At 46.8% G+C, this 22,302-nt stretch overlaps 2 protein-coding genes across 2 annotated transcripts; both read right to left on the bottom strand.

Moving 5' to 3' along the window:
* Positions 1 to 299: 299 nt before the first annotated feature.
* On the bottom strand, positions 300 to 22,063 carry LOC124659218 (proteinaceous RNase P 2-like). Its single transcript, XM_047197149.1, has 7 exons — positions 21,014 to 22,063; positions 20,050 to 20,151; positions 19,772 to 19,947; positions 19,243 to 19,366; positions 19,090 to 19,158; positions 18,617 to 19,023; positions 300 to 435 (listed from the first exon to the last, which is right to left on the bottom strand). The coding sequence occupies exons 1-6, from the start codon at positions 21,965 to 21,967 to the stop codon at positions 18,790 to 18,792; spliced, it is 1,659 nt and encodes a 552-aa protein (XP_047053105.1). The 5' UTR covers positions 21,968 to 22,063; the 3' UTR covers positions 300 to 435; positions 18,617 to 18,789.
* LOC124659220 (proteinaceous RNase P 2-like) lies at positions 339 to 5,850 on the bottom strand. The gene is made up of 6 exons (XM_047197151.1): positions 4,870 to 5,850; positions 1,865 to 1,966; positions 1,589 to 1,764; positions 1,066 to 1,189; positions 911 to 979; positions 339 to 844 (listed from the first exon to the last, which is right to left on the bottom strand). The coding sequence occupies exons 1-6, from the start codon at positions 5,809 to 5,811 to the stop codon at positions 611 to 613; spliced, it is 1,647 nt and encodes a 548-aa protein (XP_047053107.1). The 5' UTR covers positions 5,812 to 5,850; the 3' UTR covers positions 339 to 610.
* Positions 22,064 to 22,302: the final 239 nt, after the last annotated feature.

Below are 22,302 nucleotides of genomic sequence, written 5' to 3'. Positions count from 1 at the left end.
TTAAACATTTCTGACACTGACAAAATTCTCCTTAGATGTTAGTTTTATGACTTTTATCTGTCTAAAGTTAAGAGTGGTAATCCTGAAAATATATTTGCTTCAGTCTTGATATTGACCAACAGATGCTATAAAGCCCACTAGTGCCATGCCACAAAATGACAGTGCAAACAAGAAAATCACATCTACATTCAAGCCCACTAGTGCCATGCCACAAAATGACAGTGCAAACAAGAAAATCACATCTACATTCTGCATATTTCAGGAACTAAATTCCCCTACAAAACAATAGCCAAATGTTCTTGCTCAGAACAGAACTCGGATTTTATTGCCTAGGAAGAAAAAAAGGCACACCATCTTTTTTGGGGTTATAACCAGGTTTAACTTCCAGTGTTGTACAATAAGACCAGGAACCAATGCAGTTCTTTGCTGCAAAACCTCAATGATAACTTGGTGCACAACTGCACACAAGTCAGGTATGGTTTACAATGCTTGTTGGCCCCACAAACAGGCATCTAGGGATGGCACTAACAATGCATCGCTCGTCCTGAACTACTAAGGTGGGACGCAGAAACAAGCACGTCACAGAAATCCGGTATGCTTCATTGCACCGTCAATCTCTATCCTTTCTTTTGCCAGTTACTGGCGCAGCCTGATCTTCAGGTTGCCTCTGCCCAGCTCCATTAGATGCCTCAGATGGAGTTAAACCCTGGGCAACTCCATTCGCAATAGGAGATCCATGAGGTCGTTTGGTGAGACCTGACCTATCAATACAAAGCCAAGTCCTAGCTCTCTCATCACCAGACTTGTCCTCAATCGGCACATGCCAAGATCCTGTCTCGGATTCCTATAGTGAAGGACCATCAGCCACAGCAGATAGTAAGCTCTAGATAATTCAGACTTGGTTACTTACTTGAATCTCCGAAGAATAAGGGGGTGGCATTATAAGCACAGCCTTTCCTTTATTAAAAGTGTACTTGACCTGCCATTGCAATCAGATTAGCACACTAACATATATAAGTAGGAACTCGAGTGGATTGTCTAATACGAAAGTTTTGCAGTACACACCCGATGTCGTTGCTTCCACTTGTAGAAAAAAGATGATGATCCTAGGAGCTCAAATATGTGATCTCTCATTTCATCGTTAGTCACAAGCAAACAGTTCAATCCAATGGCTGCATATAGCCAATACCTGAAAAGTTACATCTCATATATTTAGCAAACCTAAGAAACGTAACAGTGGGTAAGATGGTGAGAATTTCATATATAATCTAATTACACATATTAGTCAGTCTATGCACAGTTACATATGAAATACACAAATTAGTCAAACCATGCGCTCTCATGGTTAGAGATACACTTCCAACTCAGAGGAAGGTGAACTGCACTTGTATTTAGCAAACACAAGGGACATAACAGCAGGTAAGATGGTGAGTATAACCTAATTGCACATTAGTCAATCTGTGCCCAACTACAGAGTACAAGTTACTGGCAACTCTGAATAAGGTGGACTGAATTTATATTAATATCTCAAAATAAAGTACCAACAGGAAACAAGTGCTTATCCAGTCGACAAGGTGAGGAACATTACCAGTCATCATTTGACCCACTTGGAGACGTGTAAAGTGCTCCATTTGCTCTCCATGTCTCAATCAGATGCCTATTATTTGAATTTTCCATAAGCTTGGCGACGCGTTTATTATGTAGTATGACAAGTGGCCACTTGCCATTATATCTATCTCGTAGCTCTGTTACAACAGCATCCAGCTGCTCTATATTAATCATGACAAATGGAACATGAATTAGTACAGATTACTTCATTGGTGAGAGAAGCATGTCAAAATTCAGTGTAGGATAATGCACATACCTGAACCAAACTGAAACCGCCTTCGGCAAAGTTTTGTTGATATAGCGCAATATTTGCGCCATCGACTATAGCTTCATATTGTTTATTCGCTTCCAACCACTCCTACAGAAGTCATATTTTTCAGTTTGGAAGAAGAGAATCAATGTTATAATTTATACAATTGGATATACTATCAAATACAAGCACCAGATATAAATTCAATATATGAAACATAATCCGATTGTTGCATTTTCTTCAGCTACCTTAGTTCCTAGACAGGTGAATGCCATACTTTTTTTTGTTGACATGGAAATGGATCTTCCATTAACCAGAATGCGCAGCATCATCGCTGGCAACCATAACAGATACAAAATCTGGTGCCTCACCCTCCCAGCCAATACAATCTATGTCGGCATGTAGACCATATTGTGCCAGGGAGTGAACCACACCATCTATAATATCTATAAAGTTCATCCCCACTAAAATGCATTTAATGTTTGCAAGCTTCATCCTCATGCAGCCACATCACTTCTATAATTTTTGTTCATCCGATTTTGATCTAGCGTTCCAAATTGTCTCAGCACAAGCCACAAATCCTGTCCACCCGTAAGGCCTGACAAGCCCATGCACCATCAGCTACTAACAGAAGGGGAAGCGATGCCCCAGATGGGAGATATAAAGAGGAAAATGAAGCGACTATACGAGTTACACGTAACAGCCTATATCCACTTCAACCGACAGTCCTTGGTTTCGTCTCCACTTCCGACTCTCCCCAATCATGCTCAGGTACCCGGGCTGGCCATGCGCTGCCTCCTCCCTCAAAGTGGACGCTTCCCTCGGTGGCACCATCCAACACCAGGCGGCCTGGTTGCAAATTGTTGAGCGAGCTTCTGCAGTGTTATTTCATCGAGTACAGATAGCGCCGGAATCGGTAGTTAGCCGAGCGGCCGGCTGCCTTCAGTTCATCATGTGCATGCGTATTGGCGTCGTCATCAGGTTCCAAACAGCAGCTAATCACCTCTCTCTTTACCTTTGTACTCCGATTCTATGGTCCTGTCATATTTCCTTCCGGATGATTTTTTTTTCCAACAACGAGCGACTGATTTCAAATTGTGGCAGTATATCTAAACGGGCGAATGTCATATTTCCTTCCGTATGGTTCTTCCCTTTATCTCAACAGCAACAGACATCGCAGTATATCCAAGAGAGCAGATGTCATATTTCCTTCCATATGGTTCATCTTTTTTTTTTCCAACAGCGACAGACTGATTGCAAATTATCGCAGTATATCCAAGAGGACAAATTTGTAATTGGAAATATTTTATTGTCCACCCATGATCTGAATCATTCTGACGGTATGGTTCCTCAGCCCCCCCATATCTCGATTTATTAGTTTTGATTAACTTTTTGGTCAGCTTATATTATTGTCTTGAAAAGTTCAGATCAAAGCAAGTGCTTAAGAGACAGAGAGTCATCTTACTTCGATTTGCAGGACTAATTAACAGAACTCATTTAAACATTTCAACATACCCACACACAGGGGGCACCCCGTGCAGGCTTCTATTTTACGCCGAGTGACAACATGACGTACAAGGTACTGTATGCCAATATGCAAGGCATTGGAAACTATTAGTTTAGTATTAGTATTATTATGAATTTATTTACAATGAAAATGCACCTCTATTTGTATGTCAAGGAAGCCTGTGCAGTTTTCCATTATCCAGCGTCTGGGATCACCTCCATGATGGTTTATCTCAAACAACAAGTACGCGTCCAACCCCCTTCAACTTTTGGAAGGTGGTATCCCCTTCCGAATGCTTCAGCTATCATTCCCATTGCTATGGTATGCTCCCCAAACCTCCCTTATCTTGAATACTTAGTTTTCACTATTGGCCAGCTTATCTTACTGTGTGTTCAGAAGTTCAGATTAGAAAGTTAAAACATACACGCACAAGGTGTTCCCATTCAGGGTTCAATTTGTACCTGCAGTGTGTCGTACAAGGTACCGGCCATACACAGTATTGGAAAATAACATATTAGTACTATTTACCCACAGGTACAGGAAATTTCTACGATGGATGTAAGTGAGCTACTGATTATAGCTGACCATATATATCAAATCTTTACTGCAAGGTATCTCTATCTGCATTTGAGTATCCATGTTTCTGCATCTTATTTCAGACTTTACAGATGGTGGGAGCATGAAGAATAGGTACCTCAATCACGCCCCTTCCATATCGAACAACAGTTCTTCTCGCATCAGTTTTCATTTTTCTTTGTACTTAGTGCTCTTGAGAACTGAAAGTGAACCAGAAAGAAGAAAGGACAAGAGAAAGAGATGATGGTACTCGACATACTGAGACTGTAGAGAATCTTCAGATCAAAAACCAGTTCTACTTTTAAAAATCCGCTTCAATTATGTGTTTAAGAAGAGATACCCAGTTCACAACCAAGACTTAATAGACAATGCAAACCAATGCCAAATAAATAGCAATATCTATTCTTTACAGAAAATCATCCCCAATGCCCGCGGCAACGTGCGGGGTATCAACTAGTTACAGCTACGAGGAGCAAACTGAAATACAAAGGACTCCAACGAGCCCAACTACAGATTTAGGACCAGTTACTTGAGCAAGCAATAATTGTGAAGACATGGGACATGGCAACCAACCACAAGGTCTTTAAGGATGACTAAAATGTGTTAAGACAACATCAGTTCAATTCCTAAAAACGAATCAATCAAGAAGCTAATTGTACAAGCCTACTTAATCTTGCACAGTATGTAACCACAAGTAGTTATCGGCACAAAACAGGGAGGCAAACTTGTCTCCGGTCTAATTTCCCCAGGTTAGTTCTCAATAATCACGCAAATGGCAGCTACTAATTGAAATTAAACCAAGCACGTATGTGCTCTCACAATTGTGATTGTTGTCAGTAAACTCAATTATAACTCCCTAAATTTAACAAAACGTACGATGCACCAAATTTTGTTAGGAGGACAAACACAAGGAACAGGGGATACACACCTGAAACTGGCTGAAATTTGCTTTGGTCTCCCTCTCAAGGGCCAACCCGGAGACAGAACCAGCAAACCTATGCGTCTCCTCCATGTCAATATCAACAGACGCCAGGCGGCATCCGCATCCGCCGCAGCCACCGTCCGCCCCAACCTTCACCCGCCGCACCATCCACGGGCCACTACAAAGCCACCCAAGCTGATGGCACCCGCCACCGTTCGCCGCAACGGCGTCCTTGACCTGCCGGGCGTCCCACTCGGCCTTACCGGCCATCGCCGCCTCCTCGCTCCGGAACCACCCCTCCAGCGCCTCGGCGGTGTCGTTGGTGACGCAGCCGACGGCTCGCCGCAGCTTGTGCATGTACTCGTACACCTTGTCTGCGTCCCCTGCCTTGGCGCTGACCTCGAGGAGCGCGGCGAGCTCGGGCTCCTCGGGGGCGATGGCGGAGGCCGCCATGTGGGCCTCGACGGCGTAGGCCTTGGTAGAGGCCCCGGTGTGGCGGAACGCGGAGAGTATGGGGCTGTAGGAGCGGAGGCGCGGCGCGAGGCCGTAGGTTGAGTGCATGGTGGCGACGAGCTGGAAGGCCTCGTCGGGGTCGGAGGGGGCGACGGCGCGGGCGAGCGAGGTGATGGTGGCCTCGGATGGCGGCGCCCCGGCTTCCAGCATGTGGGCGAACACGCGGCGCGCCGCGGCGGCGGGGAAGGAGGCGCGGTCGGCGGAGGCGAGCAGGTGGAGGAGCTGGTTGTACTGGTGCGCGGCGAGGCGGAGGTCGGAGGCGGCGTCGGGACCGGAGACGGCGGCGTCGAAGGCGGCCATGGCGGCGGCGGCGTCCCCGCGGCGGGTGCAGTCGGTGAGGGTGCGGGAGAGGTCGGAGTTGGGGCCCTTCCCACCCTTCCCGCGCCGGCGGCGCGGCGTGGCGGCGGCGGCGGCGGCAGCTGCGGCGGTCGCCATGGCGGGCGGGAGAGAAACCCTAGCAATCGGCAGCGTGGGCTTGGAGGCTGTCAGCGGCCCATATGCCTGATGTAGAGCAGTTCTCCACGGCCACGGGGAGTTGTAGCGGCTGGCGGTCGCTGAGATTAGTCCCATACCGCTAAGCGAAGAGAGTTCGACGCGGTTTATAAGGCAGCGCTGCGAGCACGGGAATAACAAGCCACAGGATGAAGTGAGCGGGCCTAACCGGCCCTGGAAAGTCCCCGAGCCTCTTGCGCAGCGATGCGCCCGCGGAAACGTGGACCGGCCCATGAGCTGGCTCTCCCTGCTTCGGCGGGGGGCTGAGACATGTGTGGAGCCCAACTCAGGGGGCCGGCTCTGGGTCAATTGGCTGATCTCACAGTTATTCACTTAGTCCGATTGGATTAACAGAACGGGGCTTACACTCCTGTGGCAACCCTTTTTTTATTAGATGACATAGAGAGTATTATTTTTTATATTCTCCCATGTTTTATCATCTGCCTACATTCACCGCAACCTTATTTTGAGATCATTCACCGCAAAGTACTAATCTAGTAAAATGCTCCAAATATAGCATTCTATCATTATCTAGCATCTATAAAATGGAAAACTTGGTTCTTGGCCTCGAGGTTTTGCTTGAAAGTGTTTCCATTGTTCCAACGATGTTTTATTTCCCACAATTCATCCAACACATGCACATCATGGACAATCGTGGCCATGGAGATGTCATGTGTGGTGGCTAAACCCGACGACAACACATTGCCATATTGATGGGGTCAAATTTGATTCCTAACTCTAGGAAGATCCCCATTCAAGATGGTGAATGGAATATCTCTTCATGCCTGTGGCGAAAATCCGTTGCCTGGCCTAAATTGTGTAATTACCGGACATGTTGCATCTCGACGAGGAATCCACGTCCTAGCCATGTGCGTTCACCCTTTACGAAGGCGTTTCCATGGACAAGGTGACTTAGAAGTAGGTGTGTATTTTTATTTCATGTCTTGTCTTAGTTTTACAACTGTTGTATATTTCATGTACTCTTGTTGTTGGGATTTGGCCTGGATTGCATCAGTTTCAATAATATCGTTGATATGCTCCGCGGATGCATAGATTGGGAGGTATAGCATCCAAATGGTATGTGAGATGTTATGATTATATGTGGTCATGATGTTTCTTTCATAGGGTTTAGTATTTTGGTCATCAAATATGTATATGGAACTTCGATCCGGGTTAGCATTAACTCATTGGATTTATGTCGACAAGACCCAACATATTGCATGACTGACTAGTTTTACCTCTGGTGGTCTTAAGTTCTACAAAAAATGATTTGAACTCAGCTCTCGTCGTCGTGCTAAGTCCATGGAACAAAACTCCATAAAAATGAAATTAAACTCAAATAAATGAAAATAAATATGGGTAATAATTTAAAAATTGGTTATATATATGTGAGAACTTATAAAAATCAATGAACAAAGTGAATGCGAGATGTGACGCTTTGCAAATCAATAATTATTTATTTTGTTGTTTTCATGCAAATTGAATATTATTTATTTTCATGATATTTTTTGGAACATGATGGTTAGGGGTGACAACTTTTTTTGTTGTTGGAGAGTACACACATTTTCTCCCGGTGGTTCATCCTATATGACACCATAACCAACATAAGTGTTGAGGGATTTTGTTACATAAACAATGTGCAAATACATGAGAGTTTTTATTGTCCGAGAATTTTTCATCACAGTTTCATAGTAATATATTAGTAATGATTTAATGAGATTAATTTAAGTATTAATTTTTATATATTTAGAATGTGGTAGAAGTTTATATTTGACATTCACCATGGGGATGACACACATGAAATATAAAAAATATCAACAACACTAGTAATTTGCACCAACACATGTGCATTCCACGATCCTAACGATACCTCTGTGATAATTTTACTTTATTTTCTTTAGAACCTAAATGGCACTCTTTGTTTTTTATTCTTATTACGGAAAAGAGGTATGTTCACTCTCTTTAAGATTTTGTTTTATGTGAAACTGAGATATATTCCCTCTTCCTAAAATTATGTGAACATTTTGGAGATGGAAAGGGGAAGGCACATGATTTTTTAGTGTGTAATTGGTTGTAAAATGTTCCATGGTGTCTATTTTATATTGTCTACATTAATATTTTTAAAAGAATTCATCTACTATGTTGGCATATTACTCAACTAAAACACCACACATGAAAATTAACAAAATCATTTTAGGAAGAATATTTCGAGAACTTGGTCAATTTGTTCTTAATTTGCAAGAGTCACTCTTACCACATCAATGTATGGAGATATTTATAGCGTTTGTCATTCATTAAAATTTTGAAGAATTCCTATCATAATGATAGATCCAAAATATCTAAAAAGAACTACACTCTCCAACAAAATATCTAATTGCATGCTAGAGGTCTTTCAAATTGTTTTTTATGCTTGTTAGAGTACTCGCTTGTTATATTGTTTACACTCCAAGAAGAGTTGTGTAAACTTGACCATTGTTATCCTTCTACTGGGAGCCTGCCTAGCTATGTTTTTCCGTGCGGAAGATCTTCTGGATTCGAATCCCGGCAGCGCTCCCGCGTAGCGGGTGGAGTACTCCCTTCGTGCGTAGCTCTCCGAGGAACCACGGGTGGAGAGAGAACAAGAGAAAGGTAGGGAGCTAGAAGGTAAGAGGAGAGGAGGCGCCCAAACGGGTCCACTTTTCTCCCAAAATCCTAATTCTCATTGTGTGCTCTTCTCCTCCAAATCCCTCAACTGTATATTGGGGGAAGGGGAGGGGTGGAGTCTTAGGCTAAGCCATGTAGGACTAAAGGAGGCAAGGGGTGGCCGAATGATCCCAACAAGTCCCATGCGCGCCCTTTATCCAAACCCTAGCCGCCCTCCCTCCCCCCAAATCCCTTAGGGGGGCGGCTGGCCACTTAGTGGGCCTCTCTCCGGGAGAGGCCCATTAAGGTGAGCTGCACCTTTTTATTTTTAAATTAATATATATTTAATATTAATTCATTCAGTTAATACATAATACATATTATTCAACTCCCGATGATGAATGATCCGAGACACCTCTCGTGTCACTCCGAACCTCTTCGGATTCTCCCGAAATTCTTTCTGATTCTCTCTTCTCTATTCTCCGGTGTTTATGAATTCAAAACAATCTTAAGTTTCGTTGAACCCTTAAGTGTGTTTTCCTACGGTTCGATAATGATGCAGACATGACCGAGACACTCTCCGATCAATGCTCACCATGGTGTTTTGGAGAACAATAGTGACCCCCGTGTATTCTACGAAGATGCGATCGTCGTTTGAACCATTACATCGTATCTCATTCCCTTTGTTACTTTGATACCGACACTTGTTCAAGACTTGATCATCGGTATCCTCATACCTAGTTCGATCTCGTTACTGACAATGCTATTCAACTCGTTCCGTTCGATTCTATCCTCATGATCTAGTCGTGTGTTGCAACTTGGATATAATATCACCGAGTCAAAAGAATCATGAACAAAACTTTTCTCCAATGCTCCTTTTCCTTTTCAAGTTCTCTCTGAGCAACCTTATCAATTGTTTGATTCTTATCAAACCTGAGACGCAAGCCATGCCATCAAGTCATATTTGTGACATGCTCTCTACTAGTTTCATGCTCTCTAAGTCTCTCGCTAAGATGAGTCCAATTATTGAAACCATCATTTGCTAACTGGTCTCTCACATGCCTCTTTTTAAATAATTTGCAGCAGAAACAAAATACTTTGTCAAGTTCTTTTCTATATACAAGCCATCCTCTATCACATTTTTCTCCATTAGAGAGAACTCTATTGTATAATACTGCAGAAAACCTTCTGGAGAATTTGTCTCTAGGACCATGCTCAATAGACAAGTCTCTTTTAGGACCCTTTTGCACCAAAATATCAATCATTCTTTTATCAAGTCCATCCAAAGTTTTTGGATCAAATATGTTAGGATGAGAAGAATTATTGATATCTCGGCAACATTAGGATCATTACCTTCATCGCCAATATTAGGATCATTGTTAATATTTGGATGATTACTTTGATCGCCAATAACAACATCATCAACAATATGAGCGTCTTCAAAGGGAGCCTCAACCTATACTGTATCATCATCAATATTATCATGTGGAGCTTGATTTTTAGAATTAACTTGAGAATCCCTTAGAATACATGTTTGAAGAGCACCCCTTTGAGACAGAGCCGCTGCATCTAGTCTTCTTTTCTTATTACGCTTTGCAGCACCAGAATCATTCCCCGTGATTTTTCCTGTAAATAAACGAAAAAGATTAATGTGAATGATTTCAGTTTCCAAATACTAGATGGATTTAACTTCACAGTTGTCAACAATAACATACGTTAATAGCGCTACTACGCACCTGAAAGCTTGATCGGTCTTGAGTCTGACTGTATGAGGTCAGGAGTTGGAGCATGTGTGCTGATTTGGTCTGGAACCGTGAGGCATCCTCTCTGCTGATTTGGTCTGGAACCGTGAGGCAGCCTGTAGGACGATTTGGACAGGCCGGTTGAGCAATGGAATTGGGGCACACGGAACTGCTCGACAAACAAGCGATGGCGCCTCGCGGCAGGAATGGAACGAGATCGATCTGAGTTAGATGGGAGAGATTATTTAAGAGAAGAGGATCGGCCGGTTGGAACGGAACCGAGAGCATCTAGTTGCGTCCTTTAAAAACGCCCTCTAATTTTTTTTGAGCGTGCGTCGGACATTTAATTGGCCCCGTCATGTTTTCAAAGACTCTTTCCGTTCTGTGTGGCTCAATACGATGTCCTGCGTCTCGAGGTTATCCTCGTTCCACATGAGACGCTGCGGGCGCGCCGGACAGACGCGGAAATGAGCCGCGAGTGGCGGACCCGACGTGTCATTGAGACATGAAGGAAATTTAATTAGTATCCTGCCACATCCCGCCCTCCCGCCGCCGGCTGCATATTTCTCTACCCTGCCAAAAGATTTCAATTATCCCTCCCGCTGATTCATTTCTCCCTCCCGCCGCCGCTACTCTCTCCCTCCCGCTGCCGCTACTCTCTCCCAGTCATGGCGCCGGTAGCCCCAAAAAACTGGCCAAGAAATCGGCCACCAAGCCACCGAGCAAGGAGGCAGCAAAGAAGGGGCCGAAGGCGCCCTTCGCGAGGCCGCGGAAGGCGTCGGAGCCGAATGTGAAGCCGAAGTCGTGAACCGAAGATCGTTGGCAGACAGACTGCTTGCGGCGCAAGTTGTCGACGGTGGAGCGGTCGGGTGGTGGAGCAAGGGAGGAAGGCTACAGCGTAGGTTTCACAGCAGAAGGCCGCGTTGGCCGTGTGTGCCGCTGCGACCACCGCAGGTCCATGGAGTTGTTCGACGAGCGCGTACGTACCGGGAGTGGCGTCCCCGTCAACCCCCGATTTCTTCGGCGAGGCCTTTGCAGTCGGCGTCGGCGTCGGCATCGGCATCGACATCGGCGACGGAGCAGCCATATCGGGCAGACCACGGGCCTCTATCGACCCAGGATGTGCCGTCGTCGGGGCCGAACCGCTTCTTGTAAACTACGTCCCAAGATGTGCTGGAAACCGATGCGCCCCAGATGTGGCACCAGGCGGCGGCGTCACCCATCGATGAATCCGACGCTTTTAAAGATCGCTTTGAGAGATGTAATTGGATAAGCCCTAAGTACATGACTGGAATCCGCCGCGGATCGGTAGAACGGGTAAAACCTATTTCCCGCCCAGCAGTGGGGCGGATTAACGCCCGCCCGCGTGCGGGGGTGAGCGGGTTGCGGCCCATGTCGTTTGGTTTGTTCTTTTTTTTTTGTTTTTTCTTCGGTTCTTCTTTGGGTTCGGTCGGTTTTTCATTGCTTTTCGCTTTTTTCCTTTTGTTTTTTCTGTTTTGTTTTTTCTGCTTTTTTTCCCCGTTTTTGAACATATTTCTTCAAATTAGAGCAAATTTTAAACTGAAGCAGACTTCAAATTTTTGTTCGGTTTTGGAATTTGCTCCGATTAATTTTTTGCCCGGTTTCGAAACTTATTTAAGTTCAAAACTTTGTGTATGCATCCATGTAGATACCGCGATTTAAACTACGGTCTCTGCCGGGAGTGAAGGAGGTGTAACCGATACAGGTAGTTTGTTGTTATGGCATGAAAGAATTTTTTTATAGTACGGATGTATAGACCGAAGAAACTAATAGGCCGGCCCATTCAGGATGTGCTTCAGCCGATACAGCACTCCGGCGCGCGCTAGCGAGTCTTTTCCGCCTAGCGCAGCCGCGTGCTGGCCCGCTCGGATCGACTAGGGGGCCCTGTGCGGTCGCCCAGATTGCCATCGACGGGCACGAGTCACACTCTTTTCACTGCCAAAAGTACGTATTCACGCCGCTTACGTTTACACCAAGCATCCAGCGACCGAGCGGTAGTTTCGCAACGCGATTGATGTGTGCCACTGCCGCAGCACCATATATATACTGTATGCTCAGTTTCGCTGCTTAAGAGATGCACCGATCCATCTAATCCAACTCGCCGTGGCCAAGGCTCCCGCGGGGAGGCGCCGTCCGGACAGAGACGCCATGACCAAGTCCCTGCTCATCCTCCTCGCCCTGGTTCTCCTCGCCGCCGCGAGCACCGGCCAGCACCAGCACGGCGGAGGAGCAGCCACCACCGGGTGGGATGACGATGACAGCGACAACCTGCAGCAGCGGCAGGAGGCCATGAAAGAGGCCGTCAAGGTGTTCTCCGGCTACAACCCGGACACCACCGACCCCGGGGCGCTCAAGCAGGCAGTGGCCACAGTGAACGGGGCGATGGCGCCGCTGCGGCCCATCTTCAAGGCCATCAGCAGGATGCCGGAGAATACGGCTGCCGACGTCCGCGCCAAGGAGGAGGCCCGCGCCGCGGCCATCGAGCTGCTCACTCGGCACATGGGCGAGCTGCTCCCCGGCGGCTCTGTCAAGATCACCAACGAGCTGTAACTTGCATGATCGTTGCATCTATGCGTGTTGAGTCCTGCTATACATACGACAAACATCGTCCGATAATCGTACGATCCTATGTGGCTGCACTGCTACTCGCGAGGCAACGGGAGGTAAACATGATTTTGGGTTTGGGTCCAAGTATCGGCCCAGCTCTCTCTTTCTGGTAGGCCCAACCTGGCAAATAATCATTATTTTTTTACTTTGCCTTATTTATCTTTTTTGCGATGACACTTTGCCTTATCTCTTTGCTGCTTGGGCGGAGTGTTCTAGTAGCGGACTAGCGGTAGCAACCAACTCGTGTAGAAATAGCACCAAGGTGAGCTCTACGTGAGATTGATTAGATAGGCTACCGACATCAGGCTCAGGGATTGAGCTTGAGACTGTAGCAAGGGAGATCAGAGCATCTCCACCCGCGAGTCAAATAGCACCCCAACACCGATATGGGGGCTAGCGGCAAAATTGAAGTCACACCGGCGCGTCTAATAAAGCGCTGGCACCGTTTTGAGCCCAATAAAATTGCTGGCAGCCTCGTGCCGGTTCCACCGCGCGGGGTTTCGAATGGGCGCGTCGGCGCCTCGAGCCACGTAGGAAAACGTCTGCGGGCCCGTTAGTCAGCGAGACATGGTGTCGGTTGCGTTTTTAAAGACGTGTAATGGCCGGTGTGGCTAATTTAAAACCCCCGTCGACACCACCGTCTCCGCCCAACCCTAGCCACAGCTATCTCGAATCCATAGCGCACAACTACGAGGCCGGCGGAAGCGGCGCCGATGGCGAGCGCTTGCAACAGTTCACACCGCCGCTAGTTTACTATTTGTATTGCCCAAACGGAGGAAGGCGTGATGGCGTCCCCCATAATCGAGTGACGGCGCAGTTGGCAGCGCCTATTTGGGGGCCGCCAGTGGGGATGTTTTCAGCGACTATGCTCGTCGGTGGCATAAATCAGATTGCGCTAGCTGCCTGGATGCAGCTTGTAGGGACAAGTGGAGCTCGCAATTTTGCTGGCTCGACATGAAATTTAGAGATGGAGCAGGGCCGACGCAATTTTTACCCTAACAGTGTCAAGGCCCCATTGAGGCTTGCCGCTGGCGATAACCGCTTCCCTCGTGGGGGCGGCGGTCCCGTGCACGGCCAATAAATTGGCGCGTTTCGATGTCATTTTGCGCGCGTGGGAAGCGACTGGCGCACGGTCGGTGTTTCCCGCCCCGCCGTGACAATATATGGTCGACGCCGGCGGACGAGAAGGCACAACTGAACCCACTAACCATAGAAATCATCCATGGTCGAGCACGACCGCACCTGGGCTCGCCTTGTTGAGATGGCCTGCTGCGCCTACCCGTATGATTCGGACCTTACCGCCATCCACGCAACTGAGGCGTTCGCGGAGGAACAGACGGCCGCGTACATCCGCCAGGCCGAGCAGCTGGAGGCAAAGATGTTTCAGCAGGCATGCCGTCCACTATACGTCGGGCTGCTGAGTCTAGATGCAAACGCATATTACGACAGACTGCGTGGTTAAAAATGGTCGCTCCGTGTTCACTTACGCCAGGCCGTTGGAGATACGCTAATGTGAGTGACAGACTGCTAGTTATTCTACACTCACTCTGAAGAGGGGGAAGTGGTGGAGTCGGACATATTTTGATGGGCTCCCGTTGTGGGTTTGGGCTAGATTTATAGCTTAGAAGTAACTAGCACTAGATGGAGGAAGTGTCGTACAAGGATCGGACGTGAATTATCGTGTGTGAAGCAATTCCGATGCGTGTTCTAGCTAGGTCTGCATTTCATCATCTATACCTACTCCTAGTTTAATTAGCCCCGTCAGTGACAAACTGACAACTGAGAACAGTGAGCGAGTTGGTTGTTCTATGATCGTCGGAGCATGTAACCGCCACACGCTTGTCCTTCGTTCGATCGACCGTCCTTAATTAATGGATGAGTTTCATTCGTGCTACTCACTTTAATTTGTTCTATGATTTCTGGCTTTCCTTCTACTTTGTAAATAAATCAATCACAACTGTACGGACTACGAGACCAAGTCTCCTGTCACAAGAACAAATAAAAAAGAAAGGCTTGCTGGGGCCTAGCACACAACAAGCCCAACACGAAACCCAAAAAACAAGCGCGGTGCCCCAGGACGAATAGGTGCCGGTCAGCGACTGGACGGAGGGGAGAGACGATGTGCCGCCTCCAGGAGGTGTCGAAGCATGACATCCAGACGCTCCCGGTACCGCTGCCTAAACAACGGGTAGGCGGGTAGCACAACTACAATAAGGCGAGGAATTTGAAGATTTAGTCCGTGGCATGCCGAAAAAAAACCTTTTCAATAACCATCTTATTATGAACAATTCAAAGAGTTCATTACCTGGCAGCAAACATCAACCAGAAGAGACGTCTCTTCTTGCCGATGTTATTCACCCGGTTCTCCAAAAACTCGTCCAGCTCCTGGGCTAGCCACTCGGGACCCAAAGCCTCATGAACAAGTGAACATTATGTGGGTTACCAACTCAGATACCCCATATAATGGACATAACCAGTCCCCGGCCCATGCCATTTAGCCACCTCAACCCTTGGGGGTAGGCGACCCCCAAGGAGCTGGCAAATGAAGATCTTGGTCTTGAGTGGTAGGGGAGCTTTGTAATGCGACACAGTCCACGCTAGACTAGGCCCTCTAAATAGGACCGGCCCATGAGCTAGCTCTCCCTGCTTCGGCGGGGGGCTGAGACGAGTGTGGAGCCCAGTTATAGGGGGCCGACTCTGGGTCAATTGGCTGATCTCACAGTTATTCACTTAATCCGTTTGAATTAACAGAACGGGGCTTACACTCCTGTGGCTACACTTTTTTTTTCTTCTACTGTCACTCTGTTCAAATGATTAGTACCATCGCTGGACCATCTTGTTTCGGTTTTCTCGCATGCATCATCAATCTGGTAAAAGACTTCAAATCTTACCAATTAAATAAATCTTCTATTACATTTTCAATAGCAATTGCATCTGATCTAGTTAGAATCCTCGAAACCAACATGCCGCGAGACGGCGAGCTCCACATCAATATATCTCCGTCGCCGGTGAGCTTCAATGGATAGACGCATGAGTGCATAAATATGAGAGTTCTTCAGTGAATCGATGCATGAGTCCATAAATATGAGAGTTCGCCATGGTGGCTTTCCAACGACACTCTCCATGGAGCAGCCGCAACCACCTTGACTAGGCTGATATATAGCAGCACCAGGCTAGATCGGGTTCCTAACGGCCATGAGGGTGTCCTTCGTGGCATTGTTGGTGATATTTTATATGGCAAAATGCATACTAAATAGAATTAAACATCTATTATAAGTATTTGTTGTTAACCACCGTAAGCTAACACAGCTCATCACATTCACCTCAGATCCTCAAGACCAAACATATAATGATACCATCCAAAAAATATGGATGGTATCAATCCATACATATTGGTCCATCAACCAAATGCACGCTTGCAAAGGTAACATAGCCTCCTATCACATCCTTATATAGGGCAACACCAGCAACCTGAACCAAGTAGAATGAGTATGTCTGTTTTGGTATGCGCGAACATGAGGGAAGATATCTTCCACCACGGGCGAAAGCATGCGGTGTGGCTGGATACATGGTAATGTTGCCTGCCAAAGCCCACCGGCGAGTAGTGGTTAAGCAACACGAAGAGCCGGGAGGCTTCCAAGGCGGCAGCGGGCCCTGGTCCCTCGACGTCGTCCCGCAAATGCTCCGGCACACGACCTGGCGGCTGCAAGGGCGTGCCACCCGACCTATACCCGGCCAGGAAGGTGTGGATTGCTTCGATTAGTTCCCTGCATGGCAGACACGTAAACATTAAATACGAGCCCTATTGGCTCTCAGGTTGCCCTGCGGATCGGCTCAAAGAGCCGATCGCCCCATGGTTCACGTTGGATTTTCAATGACATGGGGATCCTGCTTGATCACAACAAAGCTAAACCAATCTACGACAGTTTAGGGTTTTCACCGTATGATCGGAACATCCTACACGTAGTTGAGCCTAATAGACACGAAAGATAATGGAAAACTAACCCTAAAAGAGGCCTAAAAACCAACATTACGTTAATTCCCGGAACATCCCTCTTAGGACTAACAAACCATACCTAACGCACTACCGGATCGTTCAACCCGTTTGCAAGGCCTAACCATACGGATATTAAACTAATCCTTTAAGAACAAGGAGCAACTATAACAGATCGGATCTACTAGGTAACGAACAAGCAAGATGCTGCCCTTACACCTGGATAGGTGTAAGGGCAGCTAGATATTGAGGGACGGCACAGCTAAGCAGATATGCGCAAAAAAAGCATCTATGCAAGCCCCAAAACATCTACGATAAATAGTGCTACTCGCCATCAACAACGCTTCAGTACGAGCAACACAAGGTAAACGAATAAACGTTGTGCTGCCTAGATCGCAAGATGCGATCTAGGCAGCATGGTGCTTACCCGGGAGAAACCCTCGAAAGAAGGGGTGGCGATGCGCCTGATTTGTGTTTGTTGTGAACGTGATTGTCCTCCTTTTCCGATAACCCTAGATACATATTTATAGTCCAAGGGACTTTCTAATTTGGTCGTGCACCTAACCGTGCACGAGTTAAACTCTATCTTTTAATCTAAACTACGATGCGATCTACTATATTACAGATACACGGGCAATTAAGCCCAAACTCTTTGCGCAAGGCCGCTTCAAAGATACTCCACGTGTATACTCTTCAAGCCCATCTTCACTTACGGCCCATCTCCTGATTTGGCCAAAATCCGGTGATAACACATGTCCCCCTGGTTTTGGTAATGATAATTTCAAAACCACTATGTTTTTCCTTCGAGGGGTCATGTCATGGCAGAGCAGAACCGTCGCAGTATTCTTCATCATGACGCCTTGCCTTCTCAACTTCTCTGCACGATTTTATCTTTTATTAGAAAGATTAGTTCTATGACTTCTCTTTTAAGTCCACGTGCACAATATTTTACTGAGAGTTTGTAAATGGTAGACAGATGACAATACACAGTCTGCTTTGATTTGATTCTATACCCATTATTGTTCTTCGTACTCTTGAGCACAAAATATATAACCACTATGCTTTGGTTTGCAGCGTTCGAGAAATGTGTGGCAAAGAAGACATAGACACTACATACAAGCACTTCAAAATTTTCTTCGAGAAGTTCTCAGACATCGACAGGAAATTAAGTGTAGACTTCTAGACGTTATGAGCTAAATGCTCAGCCGCTGAATAATGTTTGGTACTTTAGCTCTGTGTACATCATACTGCAGCTGTTTATGATAGTATCAGTTTTTTTGTATACGGGTACTGGCTTGAAAATCATTTTCCATACGATAATCCCAGATACATCCTTCATTCCTCCAAATTGTGTTTTTTAAACATTTCTGGCACTGGCAAATTCTCCTTAGATGTTAGTTTTATGACTTATCTGTCTAATTTCCGATTGCTGGGCGTCATTGAAGTTAAGAGTGGTAATCCTGAAAATATATTGCTTCGGTCGTGATATTAACCAACAGATGCTATAAAGCCAACTAGTGCCATGCCACAAAATGACAGTGCAAACAAGAGAATCACATCTACATTCTGCGTGTTTCAGGAACTAAATACCCCTACAAAACAATAGCCAAATGTTCTTGCTCAGAACACAATTCGCATTTTATTGCATAGGAAAAAAAATAAAGCACACCATTTTTTTTTGGGTACAACCAGGTTTAACTTCCAGTTTTGTACAATCAGACCAGGAACCAATGCAGTTCTTTGCTGCAAAAACTCAATGAACCTCAATGATAACTTGGTGCACAACTGCACACAAGTCAGGTATGGTTTACAATGCTTGTTGGCCCCACAAACAGGCATCTAGGGATGGCACTAACACTGCATCGCTAGTCCTGAACTACTAAGGTGGGACGCAGAAACAAGCATGTCGCATAAATCCAGTATGCTTCAGCACAGTCAATCTCTATCCTTTCTTTTGCCAGTTACCGGCGCAGTCTGATCTTCAGGTTGCCTCTGCCGAGCTCCATTAGATGCCTCAGATGGAGTTAAACCCTGGGCAACTCCATTCGCAATGGGAGATTCATGAGGCCGTTCGGTGAGACCTGACCTATCAATACAAAGCCAAGTCCTAGCTCTCTCGTCACCAGACTTGTCCTCAATCGGCACATGCCAAGATCCTTTCTCGGATTCCTACAGTGAAGGATCATCAGCAACAGCAGATAGTAAGCTCTAGAAAATTCAGACTCGGTTACTTACTTGAATCTCCGAAGAATAAGGGGGTGGCATTATAAGCACCGCCTTTCCTTTATTAAAAGTGTACTTGACCTGCAATTGCAATCAGATTAGCACACTAACAAATAAGTATGAATATGAGTAGATTGTATAATACAAAAGTTTTGCAGTACACACCCGATGTCGTTGCTTCCACTTGTAGAAAAATGATGATGATCCTAGGAGCTCAAATATGTGATCTCTCATTTCATCGTTAGTCACAAGCAAACAGTTCAACCCAATGGCTGCATATAGCCAATACCTGAAAAGTTACATCTCATATATTTAGCAAACCTACGAAACGTAACAGTGGGTAAAGATGGTGAGAATTTCACATATAATCTAATTGCACATATTAGTCAATCTATGCACAGTTACATATGTAATACACAAATTAGTCAAACCATCCACTCTCATGGTTAGAGATACACTTCCAACTCAGGAGAAGGTGAACTGCACTTGTATTTAACAAACACAAGGGACATAACAACGGGTAAGATGCTGAGTATAACCTAATTACACATTGGTCAATCTGTGCCCAACCACAGGGTACAAGATACTGCCAACTTAGAATAAGGTGAACTGAATTTGTATTAATATCTCAAAATAAAGTACCAACAGAAAACAAGTGCAAGGGAAATCCAGCCGACAAGGTGAGGAACATTACCAGTCATCGTTTGACCCACTTGGAGATGTGTACAGTGCTCCATTTGCTCTCCAAGTTTCAATCAGATGCCTATTATTTGAATTTTCCATAAGCTTGGCGACACGTTTATTATGTAGTATGACAAGTGGCCATTTGCCATTATATCTATCTCGTAGCTCTGTTACAACAGCATCCAGCTGCTCTATATATTAATCATGACAAATGGAACATGAATTAGTACAGATTACTTCATTATTGAGAGAAACATGTCAAAATTCAGTGTAGGATGATGCACAGACCTGAACCAAACTGAAACCGCCTTCGGCAAAGTTTTGTTGATATAGCGCAATATTTGCACCATCGACTATAGCTTCATATTGTTTATTCGCTTCCAACCACTCCTACAGAAGTCATATTTTCAGTTTGTAAGACGAAAATCTATGTTATAATTTATACAACTGGATATATTATCAAACACAAGCACCAGATAAAAATTCAATATACTCTCTCCGTCCCATGAAGATTGTCCGAGATTTTGCCAAAAAATAGATGTATCTAGACAGTAAATAGCATCTAGATACATACAAATTTTGACAAATCTCAGACAACCTTCATGGGACGGAGGGAGTATGAAACATAATCCGATTATCGCATTTCCTTCAGCTACCTTAGTTCCTAGACAGGTGAATGCCATATTTTAGTTCCTAGACAGGTGAAAACCTGTGTTATAATTTATACAATTGGATATATTATCAAACACAAGCACCAGATATAAATTCAATGTACGAAACATAATCCGATTGTCCATTTCCTTCATCTACCTTAGTTCCTACACAGGTGAATGCCATACTTTAGTTATCTCTGATTACAGGTTTAGGACCAGTTACTTGAGCAAGCAATAATATGGCAACCAACCACAAGGTCTTTAAAGATAACTAAAATGTGTTAACACAATATCAGTTTAATTCCTATAAACGAATCAATCAAGAAGCTAATTGTACAAGCCTACTTAATCTTGCACAGTATGTAACCACAAGTAGTTATCGGCTCAAAACAGGGAGGCAAACTTTTCCCCAGTCTAATTTCCCCAGGTTAGTTGTCAACAACCACACAAATGGCAGCTACTAATCGAAATTAAACCAAGCACATATCTCTGATTCTCACAATTGCCAGTAAACTAAATTTAACAACCTAAATTTAACAAAACATACAATGTTCCAAGTTGGGTTAGGAGGCCAAACACAAGGGACAGAGGATACACACCTGAAACTGGCTGAAATTTGCTTTGGTCTCCCTCTCAAGGGCCAACCCGGAGACAGAATCAGCAAACGTATGCGTCTCCTCCATGTCAATATCAACCGACGCCAGGCGGCATCCGCATCCACCGCAGCCACCACCCGCCCCAACCTTCACCCGCCGCACCATCCACGGGCCACTACGAAGCCACCCAAGCTGATGGCACCCGCCACCATTCGCCACAACGGCGTCCTTGACCTGCTGGGCGTCCCACTCGGCCTTACCGGCCACTGCCGCCTCCTCGCTCCGGAACCACCCCTCCACCGCCTCGGCGGTGTCGTTGGCCACGCAGCCGACGGCTCGCCGCAGCTTGTGCATGTACTCGTACACCTTGCCTGCGTCCCCTGCCTTGGCGCTGACCTCGAGGAGCGCGGCCAGCTCGGGCTCCTCGGGGGCGATGGCGGAGGCTGCCATGTGGGCCTCGACGGCGTAGGCCTTGGTAGAGTCCCCGGCGTGCCGGAACGCGGAGAGCACGGGGCTGTAGGACCGGAGGCGCGGCGCGAGGCCGTACTTGTCCCGCATGGTGACGACGAGCTGGAAGGCCTCGTCGGCGGCGTCGGGGTTGGAGGATATGACGCGGGCGAGCGAGGTGATGGTGGCCTCGGAGGGGGCCGCCCCGGCCTCCAGCATGTGGGCGAACACGCGGCGCGCCGCGGCGGCGGGTGGGGCGGCGGGGAAGGAGGCGTGGTCGGCGGAGGCGAGCAGGTGGAGGAGCTGGTTGTACTGGTGCGCGGCGAGGCGGAGGTCGGAGGCGGCGTCAGGACCGGAGACGGCGGCGTCGAAGGCGGCCATGGCGGCGGCGGCGTCCCCGCGGCGGGTGCAGTCGGTGAGGGTGCGGGAGAGGTCGGAGTTGGGGCCCTTCCCGCCCTTCCCGCGCCGGCGGCGTGGCGTGGCGGCGGCGGCAGCTGCGGCGGTCGCCATGGCGGGCGGGAGAGAAACCCTAGCAATCGGCGGCGTGGGCTTGGAGGCGGTCAGCGGCCACGGCCCATATGCCCGATGGAGAGCAGTTCTCCACGGCCACGGGGAGTTGTAGGTCGCTGAGATTAGTCCCATACCGCTAAGCGAAGAGAGTTCGACGCGGTTTATAAGGCAGCGGTGCGAGCAATGGGACAACAAGCCACAGGATGAAGTGAGCGGGCCTAACCGGCCCTGGAAAGTCCCCGAGCCTCTTGCGCAGCGATGCGCCCGCGGAAACGTGGACCGGCCCATGAGCTGGCTCTCCCTGCTTCGGCGGGGGGCTGAGACATGTGTGGAGC

Source organism: Lolium rigidum, chromosome 6 (assembly GCF_022539505.1).
Source record: "Lolium rigidum isolate FL_2022 chromosome 6, APGP_CSIRO_Lrig_0.1, whole genome shotgun sequence".
Lineage (NCBI taxonomy): Eukaryota > Viridiplantae > Streptophyta > Magnoliopsida > Poales > Poaceae > Lolium > Lolium rigidum.
Note: the sequence above shows the minus strand (reverse complement) of the source record. Positions and strands in the feature narration are given on the sequence as shown.

What these genes read in the sequence shown, in the direction of transcription:
- LOC124659220 (XM_047197151.1), bottom strand. Translation starts at nt 5,811, where the DNA reads ATGGCGACCGCCGCAGCTGCCGCCGCCGCCGCCGCCACGCCGCGCCGC. An exon ending in CAAATTTCAGCCAGTTTCAG is followed by an intron (nt 1,967 to 4,869) that starts GTGTGTATCCCC and finishes TGACTTCTGTAG; the next exon opens with GAGTGGTTGGAAGCGAATAA. An exon ending in AGTGGAAGCAACGACATCGG is followed by an intron (nt 980 to 1,065) that starts GTGTGTACTGCA and finishes TTGCAATGGCAG; the next exon opens with GTCAAGTACACTTTTAATAA.
- LOC124659218 (XM_047197149.1), bottom strand. Translation starts at nt 21,967, where the DNA reads ATGGCGACCGCCGCAGCTGCCGCCGCCGCCACGCCACGCCGCCGGCGC. An exon ending in CAAATTTCAGCCAGTTTCAG is followed by an intron (nt 20,152 to 21,013) that starts GTGTGTATCCTC and finishes TGACTTCTGTAG; the next exon opens with GAGTGGTTGGAAGCGAATAA. An exon ending in GCGGTTTCAGTTTGGTTCAG is followed by an intron (nt 19,948 to 20,049) that starts GTCTGTGCATCA and finishes TATATAGAGCAG; the next exon opens with CTGGATGCTGTTGTAACAGA.